The sequence below is a fragment of the Sinohyriopsis cumingii genome, unplaced genomic scaffold, assembly GCF_028554795.1.
Source record: "Sinohyriopsis cumingii isolate HCF-2022 unplaced genomic scaffold, ASM2855479v2 utg000622l, whole genome shotgun sequence".
Classification (NCBI taxonomy): domain Eukaryota; kingdom Metazoa; phylum Mollusca; class Bivalvia; order Unionida; family Unionidae; genus Sinohyriopsis; species Sinohyriopsis cumingii.
In genome coordinates, this window is record NW_028315918.1 from 6,626,299 (window position 1) to 6,653,513 (window position 27,215).

Below are 27,215 nucleotides of genomic sequence, written 5' to 3' on the forward strand. Positions count from 1 at the left end.
TTATTATTATTATTATTATTATTTATTTATTTATTTATTTATTTGACTATATATATATATATATATATATATATATATATATATATATATATATATATATATATATATATATATAAGGATGAAGCTGGGTCACTGAAAACAGTTTCGTAAAAGATATGTTTATAATGTAATTGAAGGATGAATAGATCTTACACAAAACCCATGTATATAATGTCCAACAGTGGAGTCAGCAGAATGATGTTGCAGTACTGACAACTGTTACAAGGAAATGATATCACTCCTGACTAATATGACTGATCTATCACTATGGATGATCAATCTCTGGAACTTAAACACAGCAATAAACAATGTTTCATCTATCACCAAGGGTATGATAGTATGGGATTTACACAACTGTGAATAATGTTATGATTCTGTCACCAACGGTAATTGGTTTGATTTTAATTTTACTCATAGTAATCTTGAATATATATGTAACTCGTGCTGTGCAGTTTAAGATCACCAAGTATATCCGATTCCACGGCTTTCATTTAATGGGCATGGAGCCATCAACCATGGCCAGCCCCTCCTAGTCGGGCAAAGAATCCCTCAAGAGCCAACTTCTTTGCTTCAGACACATTACTTCTGAAGTTGGTCCCTCACTGCTAGAAAACCAATACCGTCTGCCGAGCTAACGTCACCATCGACAACAGCATACTGGTTACACAAAACCCCTAGTTCTACGCACCCCCCCCCCCGAAAAAATCAGCAACTAGTATAATGACTAGAGTCGTGGAGTATACGAGACAAGGTAAAGTACAATGCAATGATATATGCTGTGCATGCGTACATGTGAATTTGCTTCATTTCATATTAAATCATTTCATCAAAAATACTGTACGAGATTGTTATTATAATAACTAGGTTCGTACATGAAGCTATATCCGACAAGAATAACCTCACTAAGTTATAATAATGTGAAAATGTTTTCATCCTTTAATATATGCAGCGCATAAGGGAATTCAATTCGTCTGTTTAGTTATAAAATGAATAACTTGAAACAGACTATAGTCTATCTAATAACATGGCATTATAGATCATAGATCTGACTACCTGTACAATTTTGAATAAATGCCAGAACAGCCAGTATATAAAACATTTCTATCACACAACACAGGTAGCAAAAAAATGTGTGCAGTTGTATAGTTCACATACATCTACATCTGAAGATTGCTTCCATAAAGATTACTGGTGTTTGTATTTTTCAACAAATGTTTAATACCTGGTTTGGTTGGAGTGATAAGATATTTTACTTTACGAGCTTTTTGTTTTGTTCAGGAAGCCATCCGTAAATTTTAATGGTGTATGTCTTTTCAACACAAATCAATGGATTCAGATAGAGTTTCAAAAAGGACAATTTCGTTTGTTTGACATAAAATGATGACTGAACCTGTTCGAGTCCATAATGATAAATTCAATTGTGTGTTTATCATCTGACACTTTAAACTGATTTTCATTTAAGCTCACTATGTTAGCTTTGGATCTGATTCTAGCTGGACACCTGCCTAACTCTACTCAGTCATTATTTAGAGTACAAAGTTGCGTAATACAGGAATAATTTTCTTGCGGATGCCTAGGTAAACATGGATGTAGAACTCTTTTCTAGCAATGATGATTCTGTTGATATATTAGTATGGATGATGTTATTTATTAAAGGCGTAATTCAAAGTACAGTATGTCCTACTATTTTACTTCCTGCTAATGTCAGAAACATTTTCAAAATCTTTTGTACTAGTCAAATGTCCTGACATTTATCGTATGAGAAAAAACAAAATTGGACCGGTATAAAGGACCATATTGGATTTCGCAGAGCATCATATGTAAAACGAAATGTGAAAGATAAAAATGTCAATTTTGTTATCTACAACCAGTGACTTATGTTACGAAGGAATAAGAACCTTGCCCATTATCAATAAACATACTGAGCATGATGTTTAGCAACAAGACTTGTCTTACTACACTCTACAAATACCATCTGCGACTAAACTGACGTCTGCCATACATGTATCATTGGCAACATTTAAAGTTCAAAAGCACAATATTTCGTAAATTTTGTGAGTCTTCACATCGAACTAAACATAGGAAGAAATGAAATGATTTCCAAAGGAAAGGTATCTGACGCTAACAGCTCAGTCAAATAATCAAGCAGCTGGGTCTAAACGCTTATCAAACATTAGTTAATAATTAAGATTTGCCACTTTTTAATAAATTGGCCAACAAGTAACTCCCGGATCTTTGATCTGTTCAATCTTGAGCTGAACTATGCTAAATGGATATGTGTTCAAAGTTTTAAAAAAATCGAGATGTATTTCTCGTGTAATAAATAGATATTCTCTCATGGGCTAATGATATTAATCTCAATGAATTGTTATCAATTATCAGACTGTAGTATCACAGGATGTGAATCCATAAATGAAGAAGAGCAGATTCTATCATTCAGTATGCCTAAAGAGCATGGATGACCAGACAAAGGTAGATTAACTGATTGAGAATTTTGGAGAATTTTTCTTGTCCGACTTGGAAAACTATTTGTCCGGGACAATGGACTATGGAATTTGATCGCAACTGGGCAATACACACTGGAGAGTTAACTAAGTTAACTCTGTGAAGGTCACATTTGAAAGGAGGTGGCCGAGTGGTCAGAACTGCTTGCCTTTACCGATCATTGCCATCTCACCGCTGTTCGCGTGGGTTTGAGTCGGAGATTCCGCTAATGTGGGTAAATGAGAAAGCTTGCTAGTAGCTTCCCGTGCATCAGAGGTTCTTAATCGGGTTTTCCCTCCACCAGTTATAGTAGCCACCATGTGCTGAAAAAAGGTGTTAAACTCACAACAACGATATCTGAGAGGGTTAAACACATGCATGTAGAAATTTAGTGTGCATGATATTAAGGTGGCGTTTATCAACAGAAAAAACGTGGTGTCCCAGTAACTGGATTACGTCTTTTTGTTGATTTAAATAAATTTGAAGCATTGTTGACATTGTCAGGGAGAATGTTTTAAAGAGATTTTCTGTTTCTAATTAATAAGTGTCGGTTTTAGATGGTTTAAAAGTAGAAAGTCAGACTTTTGCTAATGCATTACGTCTTTCATGATCAGTTTTGATAATTATATCTACATGTTAAGGATCTGGCAAATTTCCAAGAGAATTATCTTCTGCATATAACCGTGCGTGCAGATATAAACAGTCTGCAATATAGTCAATAAATATAATTTTAGACTATAGTAAAGCGCCTAACACGGAACCTACTCATATGTACAAATCTATATCCTTAACTCCAAACCCATCAGTGATTACTTTATGATATGGACATTAACACCAGCAAATATTGCTTTTTAATATGCGTTAATCCCTTACCATAGGTCTGGTTTAGGATACGGTAAAGTTGTTTGATATTCGTGCTCCACAGGTGGTTCCTGTACTCGGCAGGCAATTGTCTAGTGCTTGAATAAACAACTTGAAAATAGATACACGACAGCACAGAATCTACTAGTTAAAGCAGTGCAGTTGGCAGTTGATAATCAAAAACATAAATTAATAATAGAAGTGTGAGTCTTGTGTAACGAGGGATATAAGCTCGGCAAAATGGTAGAGTATGCTGTGATGTCAGACATAGACGGGGGGAAAAAACCTAATTCAGTGACAGAAAGTCAAGGAACACTTGGGAGGGGGTCATCTTTATGGCATTTTGAAAAGTGGAAAATGCATTAATACCAGTGATACAACCGATGATGTTAATGCGACATTATTAAGATTTCCCACATCCCCCGTTCTAAATCAATTACCAGGATATAAACATTGCTAGTCAAGATGATGGTGACCAGCATCATGCCTCCAGAGCAAGCAAACAAGGGTGCCAAATAATTCTCACGAATGTGGTGCTCCATGCAAAGCAAGGCAGTAGTACAGATGTACGTCTGAATTATATTCATGGCATAAAGTGATCGAGTGCAGTCAGATTTTGGTTACTGATTACTTTCTTTATGCAACTTTATTTGACATGCATTAATTTCCATGGTTATGTCAGATCTGGTGATAGGTAAATTACCTTTGTTTGTGTGTTCGTGTTTGTCTGACGAGGCCCCAGGTGGCTGAGTGGACTATGGCGCCCGCCTTTACAGACCACACAAATCTCGTCTCTGCATGGATTCTGGTCTCAGCTCAGTCGACGTGCGCATGTGAGAAAGCTTACTAGTAGCTTCCCGTGGGTCGTTGATTCTTTTTGATGGTCTTCCCAGGTTCTGCCTCAACCAAACATACTGGCCGCCATATATAACCCATCATGTGCTGAAACATTATGTAAAACCTACACAAAAGAATTGACTAAGTGTCGATGTAGATAGTTCTTGATTAGTTCAATGATGAGCTTTCATTTTGATAGGTTTTCCAATTTTATATGCAAGGCAGACAGTTGTTTCTATCCCATTTTAGATTCAGTATTGTCAACCAGTTAGAATTTGCAATCTTGTTCCTTAATGTATGAATATGCCTGTATGTAAAATAATTGGAAGTGAACAAGAAAGTATGTACATAGTTTCATGGCAGATACTTGCCAAGACCGGAGGGTTGGAGTAAGGCGAGAAGTACAAAAGACACTGGAGGCCAGGTATTCGAATTCTAAACATGGTGGAGTCTGATTACAACGAAAGACCCCGACCTGCACGCTGGCGGCTCTTTTGGCCAGGAGGGACAAAAATGAAGATACAGAAGCCCAGCAGAACATAGGGAAGAGAAGGCATATGCTGTATGCTAAGGAGATAGATGATGGGGTAGTCGAGGTAGCTGGAAAAAGTGTATGGGTAGATGTAGTCACCTTGATAGACCAAGAAATCGAAAAGAAAACCTACCAGTATACACATTAAGAGGTTCCCCATGGAAATATCCACAGATGAATTAAGAGACAATTTAGAGATAAAGTTACAGGTTAATGTGAAAGGCCATAAAATGACAACATATAAAGCATATGACAGCATACAAATGGGGGCAAGAGTTTTGAGTACCTTACCTGTAACAACAATATTTAAACAAACAGGTTTCTCCTCAATCAGAACATGGAAGACTGATATCGGGGATAGTATATGTGACAGCTGAATGACCCGAATTCAGTCTTGCCCCAGCATGTCGGTAGGTAGGTTCTGTAACCCCTCAATGAGAAGTGACACTATCAAAGGCCTTTTCTGTAATATCTAACTTTGTGCTTTCGGTTTTGTAAACAACGTTGGAGGTTACTAAGACCATGAAAGAAAACTCAGTAAATACACGTCTTGCAACAATGTATACTAAATAAATAATATTGATGCTCAGGCATAATATCTTGTAATAATAATAATAATTGTAATAATAATAACAATAATAATAATTTAAAAGTGGGACCGTTAATACAACAACGCATTATGCGGTTGACACACACCTGTAGAGCTGGGAAAGGGTTATTTAGCTAGGACTGGAGGACTTGGCCTCCCGGAAATAGTAAATAATTCAGTGAAAGCATGTAATATATTGCTGAAGAGAGAAAATTAAATTGTCTTTCTTACTTGGTTTATAAGATCTCTCTCTCTCTCTCTCTCTCTCTCTCTCTCTCTCTCTCTAGCACAAAAAGGCCATATGTAAAATAGAAGTCTTGCAGTGAAAACACCTTCTGAGCATGACTTTGGTTGTCATACTGGATATCCAAGTAGCAACATTTTCATTTTAGAACAACTACACCATGAGATTAATGTGTGTTAAGTTTCATGGCAATTGAAGTAGCCTGGGAGGAGCAGCCATAAAAAAAATCTAACTGATGGATGTTTGGACAAAGAATGGATGACAATCAGCAACAAGCCTCATCATAAGCTCTTCTGGTGCATATCATTTGCTGATAAAAGGGTATAACTTTATCCTTATGACTATGAAAACCATGAAAATCAAATTAACTAACCCAATATAAGGTGCATTTACAGTGTTACAAAATAAGTAATTGGTTAATGTATGGTTTCTACCTCAACAATTTGAAATGCAAAAAAAAAAACAACGACAGAACAAAATTACTTCTTACCATTATTGATTCCTTGTATATTAATGCTGAGACAAACACGTTTTATATGAAAGCATTATACAACATCTATAAGATTTCTTAAGTGAACAAGAAAACTGAACGGTTATTCAAAAATGAATTGGTAGACTGATAAAGGAGTTTTTAAGATCAAAAGATCATAGGAACACATTACAAGATAATGAAATAGTTTGCTATACCATATCCATTTAGGTGTGAAAATGACACATTATGAACAACAAAAAACAAACAAACTCACTAGAAAAAGTACAATTTTTGGAATGAGTTTCTAAATTTTCATGTCCTGATGTGCATGATTTTACTGAAGGAGTTCAATAGGATACCAAAGGTGGGAGAAGAACGGCTAATGAAGCTGAACCTGACAAACAACTTTACTGAAGCTCCACTAATTTAAATCTGGAAGATACCAGACCCATGCATGAAACTGCTAGCTAAATGAATCATCTAACGTAAATTAAATATCTGAGCTAGTTAAATTCATAAGCGATAATCACAAGTTACATGTCTGCCAAGAAAAAGCACAATTGAAGTCAAGGAGTACATTTCATCTAATTCAAAAATAAAGTTACAAACCTCAACAATGGCATACCAAGCCTCTTTCTATAAGCTAGGATGCAAAATGTTAGATGATGTACTAAAACAATCATTTGACGAGATAAAAAAAAAATAAGAATGAGTTAGATGATACAAAGCTGCAATGGGCAAATTTTTTGTCTCTTTTGACCATTGTTTAGAAAACAGCTGAAAGTTTCAAGCCATCAGTAAAGTTAAGGGACTTACTAATGAAAGATAATAAAATGCATGAAAGAAGGAATTTAGATACACCAAGAAATATGAGCCACAAAAAATTACTGCTGAAGTAAACAGTTCATATTTTGAAATAATTTGGTCTAGCACTAAGCAAAACAGCTTCATGGACTAAAGAGTTTATACAATTCAGCTATCTTTAAAACAGTTTTAAAGTGATGCATCAAGCCTTGTTGCATGCAACATCCACTGACTCATGAAGTTAAGGAGACCCCTTTTTGTACTTCAACTTGATTCCTAAACTGGGCCACTATACAAAATCACTTTTGAACAGGTGATGAAGTTAATTGTATATGCAGGTTTTGGTGACTATATGCAGGTTTTGGTAACTATATGTAGGTTTTGGTAACTATATGTAGGTTTTGGTGACTAAGGACCAGCTAATTAGTAATGGTTTGCTGCCAGAGAAGATTCATCCATTGTCAGTTAAAACAAAATCATCAAAATAATATAAAACCAAACCAGTTCTTCATATTCACAGACCTCGCTTGGCACTTAGCATTAAGAAGTTAGTGCTAGGATTGGCTGGCCTGGTGTCAGGATTATGTGACTGTGTGGGACCTAATGCCACATGTCAGCAGCAAGATGCCCCAGTGCTAGACATCACTATAAACTGCCACATTGCAGACATTGTAGTGATGAAGACACTGAAAGCCACATTAAAAATCCAAAACACACACACACACACATTGACAGAATAGGCATTTAACAGGGTAGTAATTGAGATTGAGAGATCAGGAGTCACTTTCTTCTGTTTTTCAGTCATCATGCTTCATTTTGAGTTTGAATCAAGTCATTTACATTTTATTATGTTTTGTTGATCACCCAAAGTGTTCAAACATTGTTTTACTTTGTGTACTTCAGTCAGTTTCTTCAGATACATCATAAACAATAGCAAGAAAGCCATTACCTGTTAGGTGACTTCCCTTTTGTAGTAAGGGTCTGATATTATCATGGATGCAAACCATATTCACATTTCATGCTTTTACTATCTGCAGTGCCAAAGAAATGAACTTCAAACACAAAATGTAACCAAGCCAGTGAGGCATACATACAGGTCTTAGTGACCTATTTTTGCAACAAGGGTGTAGTACCAATCAAGATGTGTCCCCTCATAAAATGTTGTGGTTGTAACTAGGATAGTCTATAAAGAGTACACAAATAAACCTATGTAATCATGACCTAACACAATACATGTGCTTAACATAAGCCAACAAAATGTCAAATGTAGATCTTTTGTTGTACAAGTCTAGTACCATTAAAAATGTAAAGTTTGTTCAGTATTTGTCATTTCATAAAGTTAAAGTCATTGAATCACAAAATTTACATTATGCTCAAGGACATTAAGAAATCTATTTTGGCAACTGACAGTTTATAACACAATAAACACAGAAAAACACCCAATAAACTCTTATTACTGCAGTCCTTAACTAATTTTCCCTTGTCTTTCATTGTTATTTTCGACTTCTGACATTTAGAATCTAGTCATTTATGAATATACTCTCATTTGAATTAGTTATCTTTAGCATCTGAAAAATTATTTTAAAAAACCTTTGTAAATGTCAACCTCTCTTCCTGAATGAAAACAAAACTGAGCTACATTGACCATTTTCAAATTAACACAATGGAAAAAAGAAAGAAGTATTTGAGTACATAAGTGAAGAAATAATTTCATTCCTAATAATAAAAACCAAAAAAAAAAAAAGCCAATTTTTGGTGTCAGCCGTTCAATCAAAATTCTACGTATTGTAGTTCAATTTGTCTGAACCTTTATGGATGAATCCAATTCCTGAAAAAGGTCAACTATGTTCAACACTCAAGCATAAAATTTCCCTAGGGAATATGTCATATGGGATTTTTACTGATGAAAATATACAATCAAATCTCAACTGTGAAAAGAAACAGAGCCAGCTGTGTGTCACACACACACCCAGAGAACATAGCTCCAAGAACACAGGACTTGGAAGTTTAGTTACCAAAAATAAATGCCCTCCGAACACAATATGACTTTGTGACAAGGAAAGTTTACAATCCTAGATTTTTTCTTTTTATTCATTATATACAAATACAAAAAACTGAACTTCTAATTCTGATTCGCTGCAAACAATGGTCACAATTTCTTTTTTTTTGTGTTATCATAATCTCCACTAGCAACTGGGGATGGGGTAGTTAACTCAGTTAAAATGAATAATAGGTTTTTCCCCCAGTGATTCTGTCTATACTGTATTCCGCTTAGGTAAATAAAAAACATAATACTGTTAACACCAAAAGTAAGTTTACCATACTGAATCTTCAGGTACTGACCGCCAGAATGCATTCCTACCAAAACACAAGTCTTAAAGCCAATCTGAAATTTTAACATAAATGCTGATTATTTATACTAAAAGATACAGCTGAACATAAAATATTAAAGAAGAAAGTGAAGCAAAAATATGTCAAAGTGACTTCATTTTGTGACAAAGATATAGTTCCTAACAAAATGCATTCTCTCACAAAGTAGCAGGATCTCAGATACAGCATTATATACACAGGAGTAAAACACCTATGGAGTCATGAGCTAAATGTAAAACTTAACCAACAATGGACAATAATGTAAAATATTAGGATACAGAGAGTCAATGTAGCTCATTTGGACGAGTTCTGAAAATGTAAAAGTCACAGGACTGACACTCATCCAGACCAGCCAGAGGTTAACTTCCTCAGTGTGTGCCTTAAAAAGATATTTAAGTCCCATTTCCTCTGCTAGATATACCATATAATGTTAAAAGGACCACAAAAACAAAAGCCATGTAAGTACACAGTAACCATCTTAGCCCCCTCCCCATGGGACAGTTGCCATGAATCCCACTCCAAAACTGTTGTCTAGGACCAAGGACAGGGGGGAAGGAGAAATAAATGAGATGCTTTTGACATGGGAGGACAGCCTGATACTGACTCGGATGCCAGCTTCAGTACCACAACTCTCCACTACCTAGTATGGGATTGCTAAACAATGAAAATCTGCCATTATGATCAAACAATCTAATCAGCTCATTTCCTTATGAATGCAAATATGCATGTCAAATTTAATTTCTTTACATTATGAGGCTTTTGCACAATCTTGCAAGCAAGTGTCTTGCGTTCAAACAGGTAGGACTAATTCAAAGATGTCCCCGCAGCAGTGGAGGCATCAAAATGGGAAGGACTTAATACATCCATAAAGTACAGAGCTAAATGCACCAAGAATTTATTGAATTATGATAAACAACTAAATCACCCTCATAGGAACTGTACAATTTACAGTCAAATATCAGTACTAATAGAATAGACAAAATTACTTCATCAAACGAAGCTACATAATCATACACAGGTATTTGCAATTGTATTAGCTGCAAAAAATGTATGGCAGTATTTGTTTTAATAAGTTAACAGCATTTGTCAATGTATTATACAACATTCACTTTACAAAAAATTTAACACAGTATAACAATCAAATAATCTGAGGGCAATTATTAATAAATTCTAATTGAGATTCTAATAAAATAAAGAGCACATAGAATTTCCACATAGGTTATCTGCAGGAAGATGCAGCAAAAGAAACACTCAGCAAATAACTGACCATTTAATTAACACAGCATAATTTGGAAGGATACTGTATAGACTGACTATTACAATGTACTTTTTTTTAACAATATATCTTGACATCAAAGGAATCGTTCAACTTTCACAAACTCTTTACAAATCTACATATTTGTGATATTAACTTTTAGCATTATGCTCATGGTCAGTAAGTACACTTTATAGCTGAGCTCAACTTAAAACACTTGAAACACTGTGTGCTCAAAATTGTGTTACTAGTTTTCAGAAAGCCCAAGTTTTTGAAGCTGCGGACAAGAGAAAGCTTTATCAGTGATATGGATTAAATCTGTCCAAGTCGGAGTTACCAAAGTATTACTGTATGTGGATGTTATTTCATAAATTCAGTTTTATGGATGAGAATATGTTTTTCTTCATCTGAAATTTTGTTTACAGCTTGTGTTCAACATTCAAAAAAAGAAAAACTGAAAGAGATCTACATATCTTGTAGATCATACAACAGAGCAGTGGTTCCCAACTGGTTTTATGTTTTGTTGCAACCTTAAACTGACCACCAACAGGACCTCCAGACCCTCATGATATGATTTCTTCTGATGACCCTTTGCAACCTTAATGAGATCCCCTGCTCACATGACCTGATTTGAGATACGACCTAAGGTTGGGAACTGCTGCAGTCAAGATTACTAAATTTATTAAATGGGCAAAGAGAGATAACTCTTGAAAATTATATGGAATTCAAATGAAAACATATGCTAACTTTACTAATAGGCTCAATTATTTACATCATTTAGTAGATTTTCATACTGTTTTGATGGCTAACATTTATTCTCAGTAAAAGAAGATTTATCAATCTTTGTCCCTCAAAGAAAGTGAATTATTTATATAATACAATTAATGTCTTTTGTTGAGCTGAAAATGAAGTTTTATCCACCAGTAAACATCATATTGACTCAATATGAACCAGTAAACCTCAAATTGACTGATATGAAGCAGAGATCAATCTTATAAGTTGTCTAAATTATTAAACTTATTTTTAACCTAAAAACTTTGTGCAAAAAAATGACATTGAGAATTTATCCACATGACACCATCAAATATATGTGATAATATGAACAAAGTCATGACAGTGCAATATGATGAATTAACACACAACATCCTGTCAGAAATAAAATCGTCTCAAGGAAAATAAAAATTATTTAATGGACATAACTAAAATATGATTGGCAGATTGATACTAAATTCATTATATATATATATATATATATATATATATATATATATATATATATATATATATATATATATATATATATAAAGCACTTATTCATGCTTAGTATGCTGTCCTTCAATTTTTAGTGACTTTAAATTTCACAAAAATTATAATAAAGCAAAATATCATTCAGTATTTTGCAATGTCTATTACATATATGCGGCTTATTAAAACAGAAATTCCAGTAATAGAGCTTTTCATATGCAATCTGCAACAATTCCTTGAACATTCATTATCATTCAAGCAAGAATTCAGAAGATTGCAACAGCTCACCTGCCATTACCAATGCATTAGATGAAAACTTGGCATATTTACTACAACAATAAATGCAGATCACTGCAACCAATCATTTATAAATGTGACTAAACATCCTCAAGAAAAATGCAAACATAAAGTTTCATGCCCTTCCAAACACTGTTGTTGAAATGGAGCTATATGCAGCAACTTACATGATATAATCATAAGATTATAAAAAGTAGGCCACTGTGACCTAATTGTTTTTAATAGCATTTATTCATCAAAAGCAATTAATGAGCATACAACAGTATTAAATAAATAAGATTTAAATGTGAAAACTTAAATTACAAAAGCTTCCAACAATGTTCCTGTGACATACTTGCCAGCAGTAACTAGTACTCCTCATCTACAATCAGTTCACCAATCAGGTTTCATTAGTGGGACTAATACCAATAGATCTATGTTATTACAACAACGATGCCAAGTTGAAGCCTATGCCAATACCTGCTCGTCTAGTTTAAGCATTGCTGGCTGGGATAAAGATTTATAAAATAACAACAAGAAACAAGAAAAATATACATCTGAAAATTTCATATTCAACTGTAAATATTCTATTCTTAATACTACTCATTTTGCCAATAAAATTTTACCAGTGTTGGAAAAATTAGGTATCATTTTATGCAAAGTTGTAATTTTCTTAGTTATTGTTGCAATCTACTATATAAACAAAGTAAGACTATACTTACAAACAATAATTGGCAATACATTTATGTAATTTCCTCTTACAAAGACAGCATAATAACTAAATATAAGACTTACAAATAATATAAACATATCTCCTTAAAACTTTAAATTATATCACACCATGTCTCAAATTCTTGAATTCTGATCTATCCTTAACTGCATTACACTATCTTTCTTTCAATGCCATATTACCAGTATTGAAGAATAAGAATGCTAAGCAAATTTATCATGCAAATATTTTCCCACCTCTTCTGCTTCTCACCCCTACCTCATGATGGAGATGAGTCTACAGTTAAAAAAGTTCAAGCATAATGATATGTCAACATAATATTTTTTGTTAATGACCATATGTTTTACATCAATCAACAAGAAAAACTGCAAGAGTAGTTGCATTCACAAAATTCGGTCATAAACTTCCTCCAGGTGAAAGTCCCTAAAGGGCAATTACTCTTACATAAATCATAGGAGTGCACAGATTTGTTAATAGATGCATCTTTAAATGATGGCAAGGATATGTACCAAGTTTCACAGCAATCCATCAAATACTGCCATACAAGTTGCTTCTGTCCTACAAATAAAAGGCAATAATTCAGTGAGCACAGTGATTTGTCAATAAGAAAATCTTCAGATGATGGCATCACATTTCATGGCAATCCATTAAAAGCTTCAAGAAGATTCTATCATACCTGACATCCAGCTCCAAGTCAAAATAAGCAATAACTCCAACAGAAATTGTGGCATAGTGTTATGCATACAATCAGATGATGGCCAAAACATGTACAATGCTCTGAGTGTGAGCCACCCAAAACTGAGGGATATGTTGTCTCTACACAAAAATAGCAGGACCACAGCAAGTTGTTGAAGGAGCATTTTCAGATACAATTACAATTCTTCCCAAGTTTTATGGTCATCTAACTAAATCAGAGGCTAGTTGCATTCACAAGATTCTGTATACACTGCATTCAGCCTTAAGTCAAAAGGGGCAACAACTCTTATCAAAATGTTGGGAACATGGTGATTTGTTGATATGCACATCTTCAGGTGGTAACTGTAACATTTACTAAATTTCATGCCAATTTACCAAAAACTGCAGGACTAGTTAACAAGACTGTGTCAAACACTCAACTATAAAGCAGAAAGGGCAATAACTCAAATGAAAACTTGTGGATAAATGAATTGTTGACATGCACATCCTCAGACGATGACCAGAACATTAACAAATTTCATGGCAATGCATTAATAAATGTGAGATTATACACAAGATTTCGCTTTATTCAGGTGCAAGTTATAAAAGACAATAACTCTTATCAAACTGTAGGAAGAACAGTGACTTGTTGATATGCAGATCTTCAGGTGATGACCAAAAACTTGCCAAATTTCATGGCAATCTATCAAAAATTACAAGACTAGATGCATTGATGAGATTGTGTGCTGGATGGACAAACTGACTGTCACAAAGATCCTATATACTATCCCATCTGAAACATTTATTTCCTCAAAATTATTACATGTTATAATACATATGTATCCAAGAGTAATCCAGTTGCCATTACTTATATATGGATAAATGATTAAATAATTAAATCTGTAACATTACCTCTTAACTAAAATAAGATAATACTAAAGAGATAATGACAAGAGATTGCCAACATGTGGTGACAAGAAATCTATCTTTCCCAACCAAATAAGATAGCTTTAATCCCACATATTGGCTACCTACATTAACATCAAAGACAAAATGAAAAACACACAAAAAGATACCTAACATTTTATTAAAAGAAACATGATGCTATAACTTTCCCTCAGCTTCACTTACACCAAGTCCTGCTAAATGATCTTTGTTATGAATGATCAAACATGTGAGAGAGGGTCTTCCCGTAAACTCATCCACATTAATATTGAATTTTGAAATACTAGCATTGGGACACACTTGCAAATAATTGCATTTACCCCCAGGCAACTTGCATCCTAGCTTGTCTACAAAATAATGAATTAGTTCCTTCATAAAGCCACCATGACTGACAACTAGTATGTCAGCCACAGTGAGGGGAAATGATTCACCATCATCAAAGCTACTGTTACGCCCTGAGCTGATGCTGGAGACACTGGGAAGCCTGTGGGACATTAGCGGAGATAGGGACACATTGGGACAGCTATGGGACAGTATTTTGTTAGCATCTCTGTTGTCCTTTTCCGGCATCTGGAAGACTTGGATATTGTTCAAATGCATAGAATCTTGCATGCCTGAATCATCAATATCATCATCTGAAACATCTCCATTTGTAGAGAGATCATCACCATTAATGAACATTATTTTATGATTAGCTTTGTCATCTTGCTGATCTTTGGATTTTTCACTTGTGCTCAGAGAAAGTTGTTCCGCCACAAAATTATCCTGATCTTTGTGTCTGTCATCATTTTCAGATACACCTGGAAAATTGTGTGAACTGCTGCCAAAGGAATCAAGTTCTTCATTACAGCTTATTTCATTCTCTGCCAAATCCACTTGACGGTTAATTTCATTCATTATGTTCTCAATGTTTCCAGGCACACAAAAGGACTGACTTCTGCGACTGATTTCTTGTCTTTTGTTTGGCCCACTGTTACGTCCGAGGCTACCCCCATGGCGCCGTTTTATTGTTCCAGGTGTATAGGAAGTATCCTCCATCTCACTAGAACTAAGAAATAGTTTTATCAGGTCGCTGAAGAAGGATTCCACTCTCTCTCTTACCTGGAAGTTAAGCAAACTGAAGTCAGAGCCTTAAAATGCAAAATGCAATGATAATTGGAGAATGATGTTAATATCTAAAGAATCCTTATTTCATCGAGATCAAATGTAGATTGTTTAGTAAATCATGTTTCTAGGAGAATACTTACAAGATCACATGAATGCTAGGATATAAGCCCTGCTACCTCTTGAATCAAGCAACCCCAGAAAGACAAACTTTCATCTTTCCATAATTGATTACTAAATAAAGGGAAGAAACTCTTACCAAATACCTTCCCTTATCACCACAAGTTGGTTACACATCAACTGCCTCTTTACCAGTGTAAGCTGAGTGATACATCAACAAGAATGCTCGTATTTGCATGGGAAGCAATGACTGATTAAAAAGTTAAGTGTTCTTGAAGAATGATTATTTACTACAAGTTTACTTTTTTTGTCAAATACATTCACAAATGACACCAATGTTAGGAGAATTGGTCATAGAAGAAGGAAATGCACGAACATCCAAACTCTACCATTATCATCCCAAGAGAGGAATGGTTGAATTCACTACAAAAACAATACATAGCTCTCCTAATATGAAGACAGCACAAATTACATTCGTGTAACATGTGACAACAATACACTGATAAGGAAGGAAAGAGTGACTTTTCTTACCAAGGCAAATAGCTTTCACTGAATCCTGCAAAAGTGTCAAATTCATGTCCATGAGGATATTGTGCAAACCTCAAATGGGTCTGATGGTTATCTTGTCTGTGATGGCTGGACCCATAACATTCCATCCATGTGTCTATGACATTAGATCTCAGAGATGAAAACTGAGAAAGCTGACTGCTTTCCATCCATAGGTTCCTATTATATATCTTATATCAAAACGCCGAATTTAAACACAAGACTCACTGAGATAGCTGTAATCTCATGAGCATATGAAGGTCCCTGTCAGTACATATTCACTCCACAATGACGGCTGAATGTGTCAGAAATCAAAAAGCAATATTCCGACATTAATAGGGGCCAACCATCTTTCCTTGAAAAGCTAGAGAAAACATTACCAAATGAATGACTGAAGCATTCCAAGGGACTATGTTGCGTCTGCACCAGTCCCTGCAAACTTAAAAGCCTTCAGTGAGAAGGGTCTTCTTGCACGATATTCTCTCTGGAGGCTTGCATCATATAAGGGTTGATCCTTTTTCTTAATCCAGTGACAATCATAAATTTATGCATCACATATCTTCTCCCTTTTTTCTGCACAAAACTGAATGTGTGTAAGCACTCTGACAGACACTACTCCACTGTACACAAAACAGGCACATAGTACCTATCCTTCATATTTTATGCACGAAAACGGATGTATGAAAGTACCTTGACAAAAACTATTCCAATGAACATGTAAAAGCACACTGACAAATGCTATTCCACTGGATGTGTGAAAACACCCTAACAGACACTATTACAAAGGATGTGTGAATGCATCAGAACAGACCCTATTCCACTGGATCTGTCAAAGCACCTGATGCTATTCCACTGGATATGTGAAAGCACCTTGACAGACACTATTCCATGGATGTGTGAAAGCACCCTGACTCTACTCTAATGGATGTGTGAATGCACCCAGATGAACTATTTCACAAAGTGTGCGAATTTGCCCTTACATACACTATTCCACTGCACCAAAAATAGGCATATGATTGTGGATTTTATGACATACTGGCACTATAAGGCTATAAAGCGCCCAAACAAATTATACAAGAAAATAAAAATCAAAAAGGTTTATCATCAAGGAGCGATAAAAGTAAAATACACAACAATGATATGGTGGAACTATAAATGATGGTTCCTGATCAACGTGTGAAGTAAATGTTCTTTGTAAAGGGTAACAAGATGATTTAAAAAAATACAGGGTGATTAAACAGTACAAATGTTAATTGAAAATACACAATTTAATTAGGACTGCATACAAGCTAAATTTCTGAATAAATGTTAACTTCCTTCAAGAAATTTAAACTACAAGATATATTTACCACATAAAAAATTCCTTCATGTGTTAAACATTGTAGTAATAATAACGTTTAAGCGGGAGACTGAAAAATCTTTATCATAAAGTGTGTCACAGTGAAGGGGTCATTGCAAAAATGCACTCAGGATGTTCTTCACCTTTTAATATGTAGGAGTGGGTTATATACTTATGACTAATTCTAATTCTTTCAATGACTACCTCACTCTTATGAATAGTTCTGTAGGAAGGAGGCCAATCACCTAGGGTTGGTTTGATCACATGGAACTTGTTACTCACAACACCATTCCATGATGCCTGCTACTTATAATATAAGGACTTTTTATACCAGGTTTAAAATCAATGTATTGTATTCCAAAACCAGATGGTTGCAGAGATAAGGCTATTTTAGTAGCTCAACCTTTACTATGGTAACAGCTGGGTTTTATTTTACTGAGTGAATTGGAGATGACAAAGTTTAAAATATGTTTGGTTTCGATATATTTCCAGGCAAGGTCTATTCCCTTTTCTGCTGAAAATATTGATGTGCCTTCTGGCAAGTGAACTTTTGCAGTGTGATTTCTATTAATGAAGGCCATGCAGCCTTTTTCTCATCCTTTGATCCATCAAAGTAAGTTTATGTGGAGTTCTTAAATTCTGAGAGAAGACTCTTACAGGAGTTGATAAAAATGGAAGATTTGTCTCAAGATTTGTTTCCATCATGTAGCTTAAAAAGTACTCTTCAATGTTTAAAAATCCAGGGAGGTGTTTCAGAAAAAGTCTTTTGGCATTTTAAAAGGTTAATTTTTGTACTGTGTATTCATATAAAATTTAGAATTTTTTGGTATATAGGTTGGAGTACAGTCAATACAAGCAGGCTGCAAAGGGTTAAGTTTTAATTTCAGGGCATATTGTATAGTTAATGTTCCTTGAGAATGTGATGGAGGTGGTTCATTGGCTTCGGGAAGAAAGTTCCCCAAAACAGACAGATTTGACCTATTATTCAGGTTTTCTGCATCAAACTGGATGTGTGAAAGCACCCTGGAAACAATAGCCCACTGGATATGTGAAAGCATCCCAACAGACACTTAAACTTGATGTGTGAAAGCACCCTGACATACTATTCCACTGGATGCGTGAAAGCACCCTGTCAGATACTATTCTACTGGCTGTGTGAAAGCACTCTCTGAGAGACACCATTCCAATGGCTGCGTGAAAGCACCCTGACAGATACCATTCCACTGGCTGTGTGAAAGCACTCTGACAGACAATATTCCACAGGCTGTGTGAAAGCACACTGGCAAATACTATTCAACTGGATGTGTGAAAGCACCCTGCCAGATACTATTCCACTGGCTGTGTGAAAGCACTCTCTGACAGACACAATTCCACTGGCTGTGTGAAAGCACTCTCTGACAGACACCATTCCACTGGCTGTGTGAAAGCACCCTGACAGTCATTATACCATTTGATGTGTGGGAGCACTTTCACAGACATTATTCCACAAGATGCATGAAAGCAACCTGACAAATGCTATTCCACTTGATGTCTGAAAGCACTCTTACAGACACAATTCCACTGGATGTGTGAAGGCACCCTGACAGATACTATTACAACGTACCCAAATAAGGAGATTTGACACGTTGTTCATGTTTTCTATGCATCAAATGGAATAAGATTTTTTTTCTCACATCTCTAGTAAACCATTTATATAATGTACAAACCTGCTCTACTGATTCTGCTCCAATGAGAGTGCATAGCTGTACTATCGATTACACCTTAATGGAAGTGTACAAACCTGTTCTATTGTTTCTGCCCCAACAGGAGTGTAGTCAACCAATTTCTTTCTTGCTTTCTTTGCAGCTGCCACAAGATCCTTACTGGATTTTCCCTCTGCTGATCCAAATTTCTGTGGAGAAAGAGGCACAGAAATTAAGTAACTTCAAAATATGAAACAAAATGTAATACAGCCTTTTTCATTGTTGACTGATATAAACATTATAAACTCAGCCTGGGAATAACAATCAGAAAAGCCTACTTTATGCAAAGATTGTAATCAATATTGTGATGCCACTATCACTGTTGCAAAGGTTTCCATTCTAAATAAAGATGAGCAATTTTGCAAGCAAAAGGAATTTTGTTCTGACCAATCACAAAATGAAAATTGACATTACGTTTTAAAGGATGATTTTTGCAGTATCAAGTCTCAGTTCTATCCTTGTACTTAGAGTTCTGTAACTACGGACACAGAACCTGTCAATAACCAGTTAATCTAGTCTAGATACAACCATATGTAATATGCTGCCAACAGTGAAACATGTAACCCAGATCTGCCCCTGCATAATGTACTTTCTATAGTGAACTGTGTAACTGTTGCTGCATAATGGGCTTCCATCTGTTTCCAGTGTAACCCAGATCTGCCACTTCATAATATGCTTCCAAATAGTGAACTGTGTAACCCAGATCAGCCTCTGCATAATGTACTTCCATCTGTGTACAGTGTAACCCAGATCAGCCTCTGCATAATGTACTTCCAAATGTGTACGGTGTAACCCAGATCTGCCACTTCATAATATGCTTCCAAATAGTGAACTGTGTAACCCAGATCAGCCTCTGCATAATGTACTTCCATCTGTGTACAGCGTAACCCAGATCTGCCACTTCATAATATGCTTCCATCTGCATACAGTTTAACCCAGATCTGCCCCTGCATAATGTACTTCCATCTGTGTACCATGTAACCAAGATCAACCATTACATAATGTGCCTCCATCTGTGTACAGTGTAATCCAGATCTGCCCCTGCATAATGTGCCTCCATCTGTGTACAGTGTAATCCAGATCTGCCCCTGCATAATATGCCTCCATCTGTGTACAGTGTAATCCAGATCTGCCCCTTTCTAATGTGCCTCCATCTGTGTACAGTGTAATCTAGATCTGCCTCTGTATAATATGCCTCCATCTGTGTACAGTGTAATCCAGATCTGCCCCTACATAATGTGCCTCCATCTGTGTACAATGTAATCCAGATCTGCCACTTCATAATGTGCTTCCATGTGTGTACAGTGTAACCCAGATCTGCCCCTGCATAATGTACTTCCTACAGTAAACTGTGTAAAACAGATCTACAACTATAACATGTGCTTCCAACAGTGATCAATGTATCTCGGATCTGCCATTGTATAATGCACCTCCAACTGTGAACTGTTTAACACAGATCTGCATGTCTATGCAGGCGTAAGCAATGGTCAAAGTTGTGAAAGATGATATCAACTGTATGATGGCAATAAATATCTATATTTTTTTACAGCGAAACATTCAAGGTTTCTTGCAGTTGGCCATGCTGCAATGCAAAGTGTTTGATGTTTAATTCCTGTAATGCCAAAGAATGTTTAATATATTTTGAGGTTAAAATTATGATAAAAGAGACCAAATTTATGCAAATACACAGATGTCATTTAATTACTGATTTATTAGTTTGAAAAGTAATTTAGAACACGTGAAATTTTTACAATAGATGCAGGTAGATAATAGGTGTACCCTGAAATTCAATGAAAGCAAGATACAAAATTCCATGGTGCAGGTAATTTCAGGTTAAAATATGTTTAGGTTTCATAAATTACTTGAGCACATGATAAAATGTTTAACAAAATGAAAAAGCCCAAGAAATATATGATAGAACAATGGAACCCATAAAGTTAAGGTGGCAAAACAGTTGAATCAAACAAGACCATTTTTTTTGTTGGCACTAATAGTGCATTTTGTACTACTGTTTTCCTTGGTCCTCCTAAAATGTTGCATTTTCCCAAAGTTGGAGGGTGGGGAATATAGTGTTCCCTGTCTTTGGGATCTATGTGTAACACTGTTAACATATCACAACCAGTTCTCATTAAAGTATCTTCTTGGCATAAAGTGTTCAAGTAGACACAATGGCTATGACATTATACATATTATTACAATCAAATTCAAGGTGGTGTTCCGAGTGTAACTGATTCTCATCTGCTGGTGCACAATGGGTTGATGCTGCTTACAGTTGGGTGGAGTATTCCAACTCAGTCCATAATCCCCAAAAATTGGCAGGATGTTTCTGAATGTTGCTCAAGTTGACTTAGTTCATACTGGCTGTGTAAGATCGATCTGTTAATGACCAAGTACTTATTTCTATTTTATATTACCTGTATTTGTACAACTTTTTGTTAAGAAGAATAATGTGAATGTCACTTATTATATACTACATATTAATACATGTGCACTGAAACACTATAAAATGCTTTATAACTCTTTCTTTCTTTAAGGGTGAAAATAAAACGGTCACATGTAACAGCAAAAACATTTAACCAGATTACTGAAATAACGTTGATTTATCAATTTACTTTGTTGATCTCAAAGAATAAAACAGCAAACAGAAAGGAGAGGGGGCTTCTTTTATCATATGTGGCTAATTTTTCGTGATTCTGTGCAACAACAAAAGCCAGTAATATTTGTGATACTACAGGATATGAAGCTCAGCCAATCAGATATATGCAAGATCAGCTGATTAACATGTGTGGATCCTACTAACTTTTATCCTCATATGAACCCTAATTCCAATTTTGATCAAAATCAGATCAGAATCATAAATTCTGAAGAAGTCATAAGTTCAGCCAATCAGATGCAAGTTCGTCCCACTGATCTCACCCAATACTGAAAGTGTCCACAGTCCTTATGATATGAGCATATATTCCAAGTTTTATCAAATCGCATCACAAATATGGCTTTCAGAATGGTAGCAAGCACAACCAATCAGATGCAAGATTTATAGATTACTACATCTGTATGGAAAAACATGAACGCGTTTTTCAAATGGATATTGCACGACTTTGTGGAGTGAAGTATAAAACCAACAAAACGAGTTAATATTTTCCAATACAAATACATTAACCTTTTTATTATATACTCATTTTCTTATTCAACCTAAGACATAATTTTTAAAAACAAATACACTAAAAGAAACAAAGTAACTGACTTTATACTGTATTTTAAAATAAATACAAAAGATCAGATTCACCAATACACAATACGAATAGTTATGCGCACATAACTCTGAGAAACAAAATTTGAACTTAGTCAGTTTGATATCACTTTCTAAAAGAATTGTGTCTTTTGGTTTACTTAAAACTGGCATTCAGAGTCACTGTGAGTCATTGTGAATAAATGTGCATGTCAACAGCTTTTCCAGTTGGTCTGGAATGGGTGGATTTTTTTGTTTTTGGTTGATTCTACTCAATTCCGCTGGACTTGGATCTATTATCTGTGTCAATTCCACACAAAATACATGTCTGTGATTTGAGCAGGGAGAGACATGTCTTAACTTGGCTGCATGTGTGTTTCTGTCCTGTCACTGAATGCTTGGAATCATAATGTTGGAAATATATGAAATCTCTCAATTCTAATTATTCAAAAGACACCATGAAATATCATCTTCATTTAATTTTGAGTGCAGTAAGGAGAATGTTCTTGCACTTGGGATGTAGTCAAAATTACAGTACAATTCCAAAATGTGTAATCAAGCTTTTGAACCCACGACATAGCTCATGTAATTCAGATTTGCAGAACAAAGAAAGTACATTTGATTAAATTCAAGATTCAAAAATGTAAGTATAGTTTTAGCCCTTTTTATTACCAGCTAAAGAAGAAATGTTCATGACTGGTCACTTGCTCCCCCAGCTATGTTATGACATATATGGCATTTATCTCTAGCCTAATTCCGAAACACTGTATCAAAAAAGTTAACATGGAAAATTGCAAAGCAGCTGGTGTGTCACAATTCAGTCAGACAATGGGAATAAGAATTCTTGGTTGTCTTGGCTTATTGGCTCTGAGGCCCTTACTTTTCTACCAAAACCCTCTTTCCACAAATGTAGTACTTTCACCTATAAAATGGTACATATATGACAGATATCCGATAACCCTTGCCCTCAGCAAGCTTTTCTCTATTTGTATATACCCCAGATAGGACTGGTAATAATCTGAACCATTCTATGTACAAAATGTTATGAACATTTCTCCGACATAACTATTTAAATGATCAGAATGGTATTTTCAATCTGCATCTCTCACAATTGTTCAAACAAATCTAATAAACTTAAACCTAAAGTTTACTACACGAGTGTACATGATTTCTTTATAAAGTAGTTCCTAACACATTACTATTTTTATACACACATGTCATGCATGTGCAACAAGCAAGCAGATCCAAGATAACCCATTGGTGTGGATGCATCTCTCATTACTGAACTTATTCAACTTTTTATGATTACCAGCATATTTTCCCAATATGATCAAATGAAATCATTACTAAAGCGGTAACAAGCTCATCCAATCAGATGCAGGATCACCTCATTAGTATTCATGAACCTCACCTGTACTCGAATTCATCCCTGATCAAGATGATATAAGCATATATATTACAAATGATTAACACTGGATGGACCAGAAATCTGGCTTCCAAACTGGTAACAAGGTGAGCCAATCAGATACAAGTAAGCCTCAGTAACAAATGTGGATCTCACTCTCCAATGAACTCAACCAAAATCCTGATTGCATAAGCCCATATCTAAAGCATGTTCAAAATTGGATCATAATATGACTTCCAGTGGTAACAAACTTAGCAATCAGATACAAGACTACTGTATTAATAGGGTGGATCTCACTCATTATTGACCTTAATGATATAACTGAATGTTCCAAATCTGTTCAAAACCTCATCAGAAATATGGTTTCCATAGTGGTAGCAAGGTCAGTCAATCTGATGCAAGATTACCTCACTAGTAAAAGTGGATCTCAGTTATCATCGGACTCATCCATGATCATAATGATATAAGTACATATTCCAAGCCTGATCGTACCTGGATCAGAAACATGGCCTTCTGAATGTTAACAAGCTCAGCCAATAAAATCCAAGATCACTTTTTTAATAAACTTGCTCAATACTGAACTTGTCTGAGCTCACAGTGACATATGCAAATATTCTGAGTTTAATAAGATAAAAAGTTTAGCCAATCAGATTCAAGAGCTCTTCATTAATATGCATGGATCTCACTCTTCTAAGATTTTGATGATACAAGCCCACATTCAATGATGAGGATAATGGATTCCAGAGTGGTAATAAGCAATTGCTGACATAGGACTTACCACATGACCACTTGGTCATACAGCCAGGTGAGCTAAACAAAATACTTTCAGCAACCAAAAGTGTGACATGATCTTTGACAGACAAAGACCTAGAAACAGTTTATATCCCATCATAACACATGTACTCCATGGCAACAGTAGATAATACAAGATCCAAAACTAAAGTAATCGTTGACTACCCACCAAAACAATTAAACAACTGCCTCACGCGATCATAATATTTAACCTTGCTGCTGACAGCATCCAACTTGTAGATGGTTCAAACCTCAGTGCTGACCAGCCGTTTTGAAGTACCCTTAAGCAAGCTACTTAGTTCAGCTTGTTATAACTTTCACTTGTGGCAATAAATATCTAAAAACGGTCACTTACTGAAAATGTGATGCCACATATTTAAAAAATATTTAAGCTAACTGTTTTTTTTTACCTGGGATACAGTTAAGGGCAATTATAATTATATTCTACGGAATCAAACAGAAAGATATTACCTCTAAGAAAACTTGAACAAAAATCTGATGAAGCGTGAATGAATGGACAGAAAATATACATATACTATTAAAGATATCTCACCTTCTGATATAAAAATATATGAAAAGGTAAAGGCCTACATCATAGTGAAACCAAGTCTATTCAAAAGACCTATATCTCATCATCACGGGTAGGAGAATGCCTCATAATCCTTCATTCTGATAAAGTGAACGAAAACAAGACTAGCCTGGATCAGTATACAGAAAAAGTGGTATAGTTATTAGATTACACATGCTGATAAATAACTGATAATCCCTACAAAATATCAGTTCATTATGAAATGTTAACATTCGAACAATTACTCAAAACATCATCCAAAATTATGTTCCATAAGCTGAATAAATCAATAGAACTAACAATAACTCTTTAAAAATAAACTGCAGCTCTTTGAAATGGTACAAAAGGGATACCACCTTCTTTAAATGTAACTCCTTATCTCCAAACATATTTTGCCATATTCTACCTGTCACTTATTTGCAATTCAATTTTTAACACCCTATAAAAGAGGACAATTCAATTTTCAATATCAGTCTATTTTTATCTTTGATCTCTTTATCTCGATCATTTCCCCCCATGCATGGTTGCCTCAATAACAGGTCTAAATCATTTTTGTCACCTGAAGTTTTGAAGGATTTGTGATGATCTGATATTCTGTAAAATGCTTGGAAACAAATCAAGCGCTAGGACCAACTGGTAAATGTCTTTCTAATGCTTCCTGGTCTGACACATCATGGTCAGAAGAGTCTTACTTTCCTGTTCTTTCTCCATGCAGAAATCTTAAAATAAGGAAAACTAACCTTTTTGTGTTTTAGATCCCAAACTATGGCCACCCTAATATGCACAAAATCCATCATGTTTCACTTGAAATGACCATTAATACAATTCCGTGAGAAGCTGGTGTGCTCATTTTAAATACATCAGATATACCAAGAAACCAGGTTAGTCAAAGGAAGTAACAATGTTTATAATTCTGAACAATCTAGCTTTTCATTAATTTTAATGGTTAAGTTTTAGGAATTTTATTCAAGTAAATTTTACCGGAGAACAAGCTTTTTAATTCGACAAAATGTTTAACTAGAATCATGAAGCATATGCATTTTGATGATTTTATGTATAACATTAAAATCTAGCATTATGAAGAGCATAAAAAGGTATTTCAGCAACAACCTAAAAATAAAACTAAACACTTGTCAGTAGCCATACCCTTTCTCTGAGTCTTTTATCATACTTGATGGAGCAGTGGCTCACTTTATTCCCCTCCATAATAACCTGAGCTGTTTGGCTGGCACGCAACAAGTCGCTTGAAAAGACATGCGTGAAGCGTTCATTTTGTAGATGATGTCCTGCAAGCCGAGCCTGTTCAACTCCAATACCTGACAATGGGATATCAGTCTGACCTGAAAGAGAGATAATTCAAACCGTGAACTAGAGGTTTGACAAATGAATCCATATAATTATACCACAATGATACTATTGCAGAAATTTTCACATCAAATGATTACATTGTAGGTTACCAAGACCTTTAACATTACAAACCCTAGAGTTAAATAAGTATAATTTTATTGTTTTTGTTCTTTTTGATATTAATTTATTAGCAGAAAACTTGACAAAGAATATTGTGTGAATCCTTGAATGCAATAATCAAACTAAGAATCAAAATTTTAAGCTAAATAAAGACACTGGTACATTGCTCATACAATCTAATATAGTTGTTTTCCAAGACTTCCATAAGTTTTCAAGGAGTATTTTTATATGTTTTGTATCACTAAATAATGAGATATAAAAGGACAAAAGACAAGTAATTAATTAGTGTACCATTACTGCAAACGGGTGCTACTTCATGTCATAACAACCCATCACCTTCTTCACACTATAAGGTCATTATAATTGTATCACCTTCTTCACACTATAAGGTTATTATAATTGTATCACCTTCTTCACACTATAAGGTTATTATAACTGTATCACCTTCTTCACACTATAAGGTTATTATAATTGTATCACCTTCTTCACACTATAAGGTTAATATAGGCTGTATCACCTTCACACTATAAGGTTATTATAGGTTG

General features: G+C 35.0%; 1 protein-coding gene across 1 annotated transcript in view; it reads right to left on the reverse strand.

Moving 5' to 3' along the window:
* Positions 1–10,111: 10,111 nt before the first annotated feature.
* The window catches only part of LOC149773737 (uncharacterized), a 28,431-nt gene continuing 11,327 nt past the window's right edge, over positions 10,112–27,215 (reverse strand). Inside the window, exons 3-5 of the mRNA XM_089946187.1 lie at positions 26,350–26,543; positions 19,248–19,358; positions 10,112–15,459 (exon numbers count right to left, since the gene is read on the reverse strand). Of these exons, the coding sequence (XP_089802313.1) occupies positions 14,518–15,459; positions 19,248–19,358; positions 26,350–26,543 (1,247 nt within the window). The 3' untranslated portion in view covers positions 10,112–14,517. The remainder of the gene's footprint in view (positions 15,460–19,247; positions 19,359–26,349; positions 26,544–27,215) is intronic.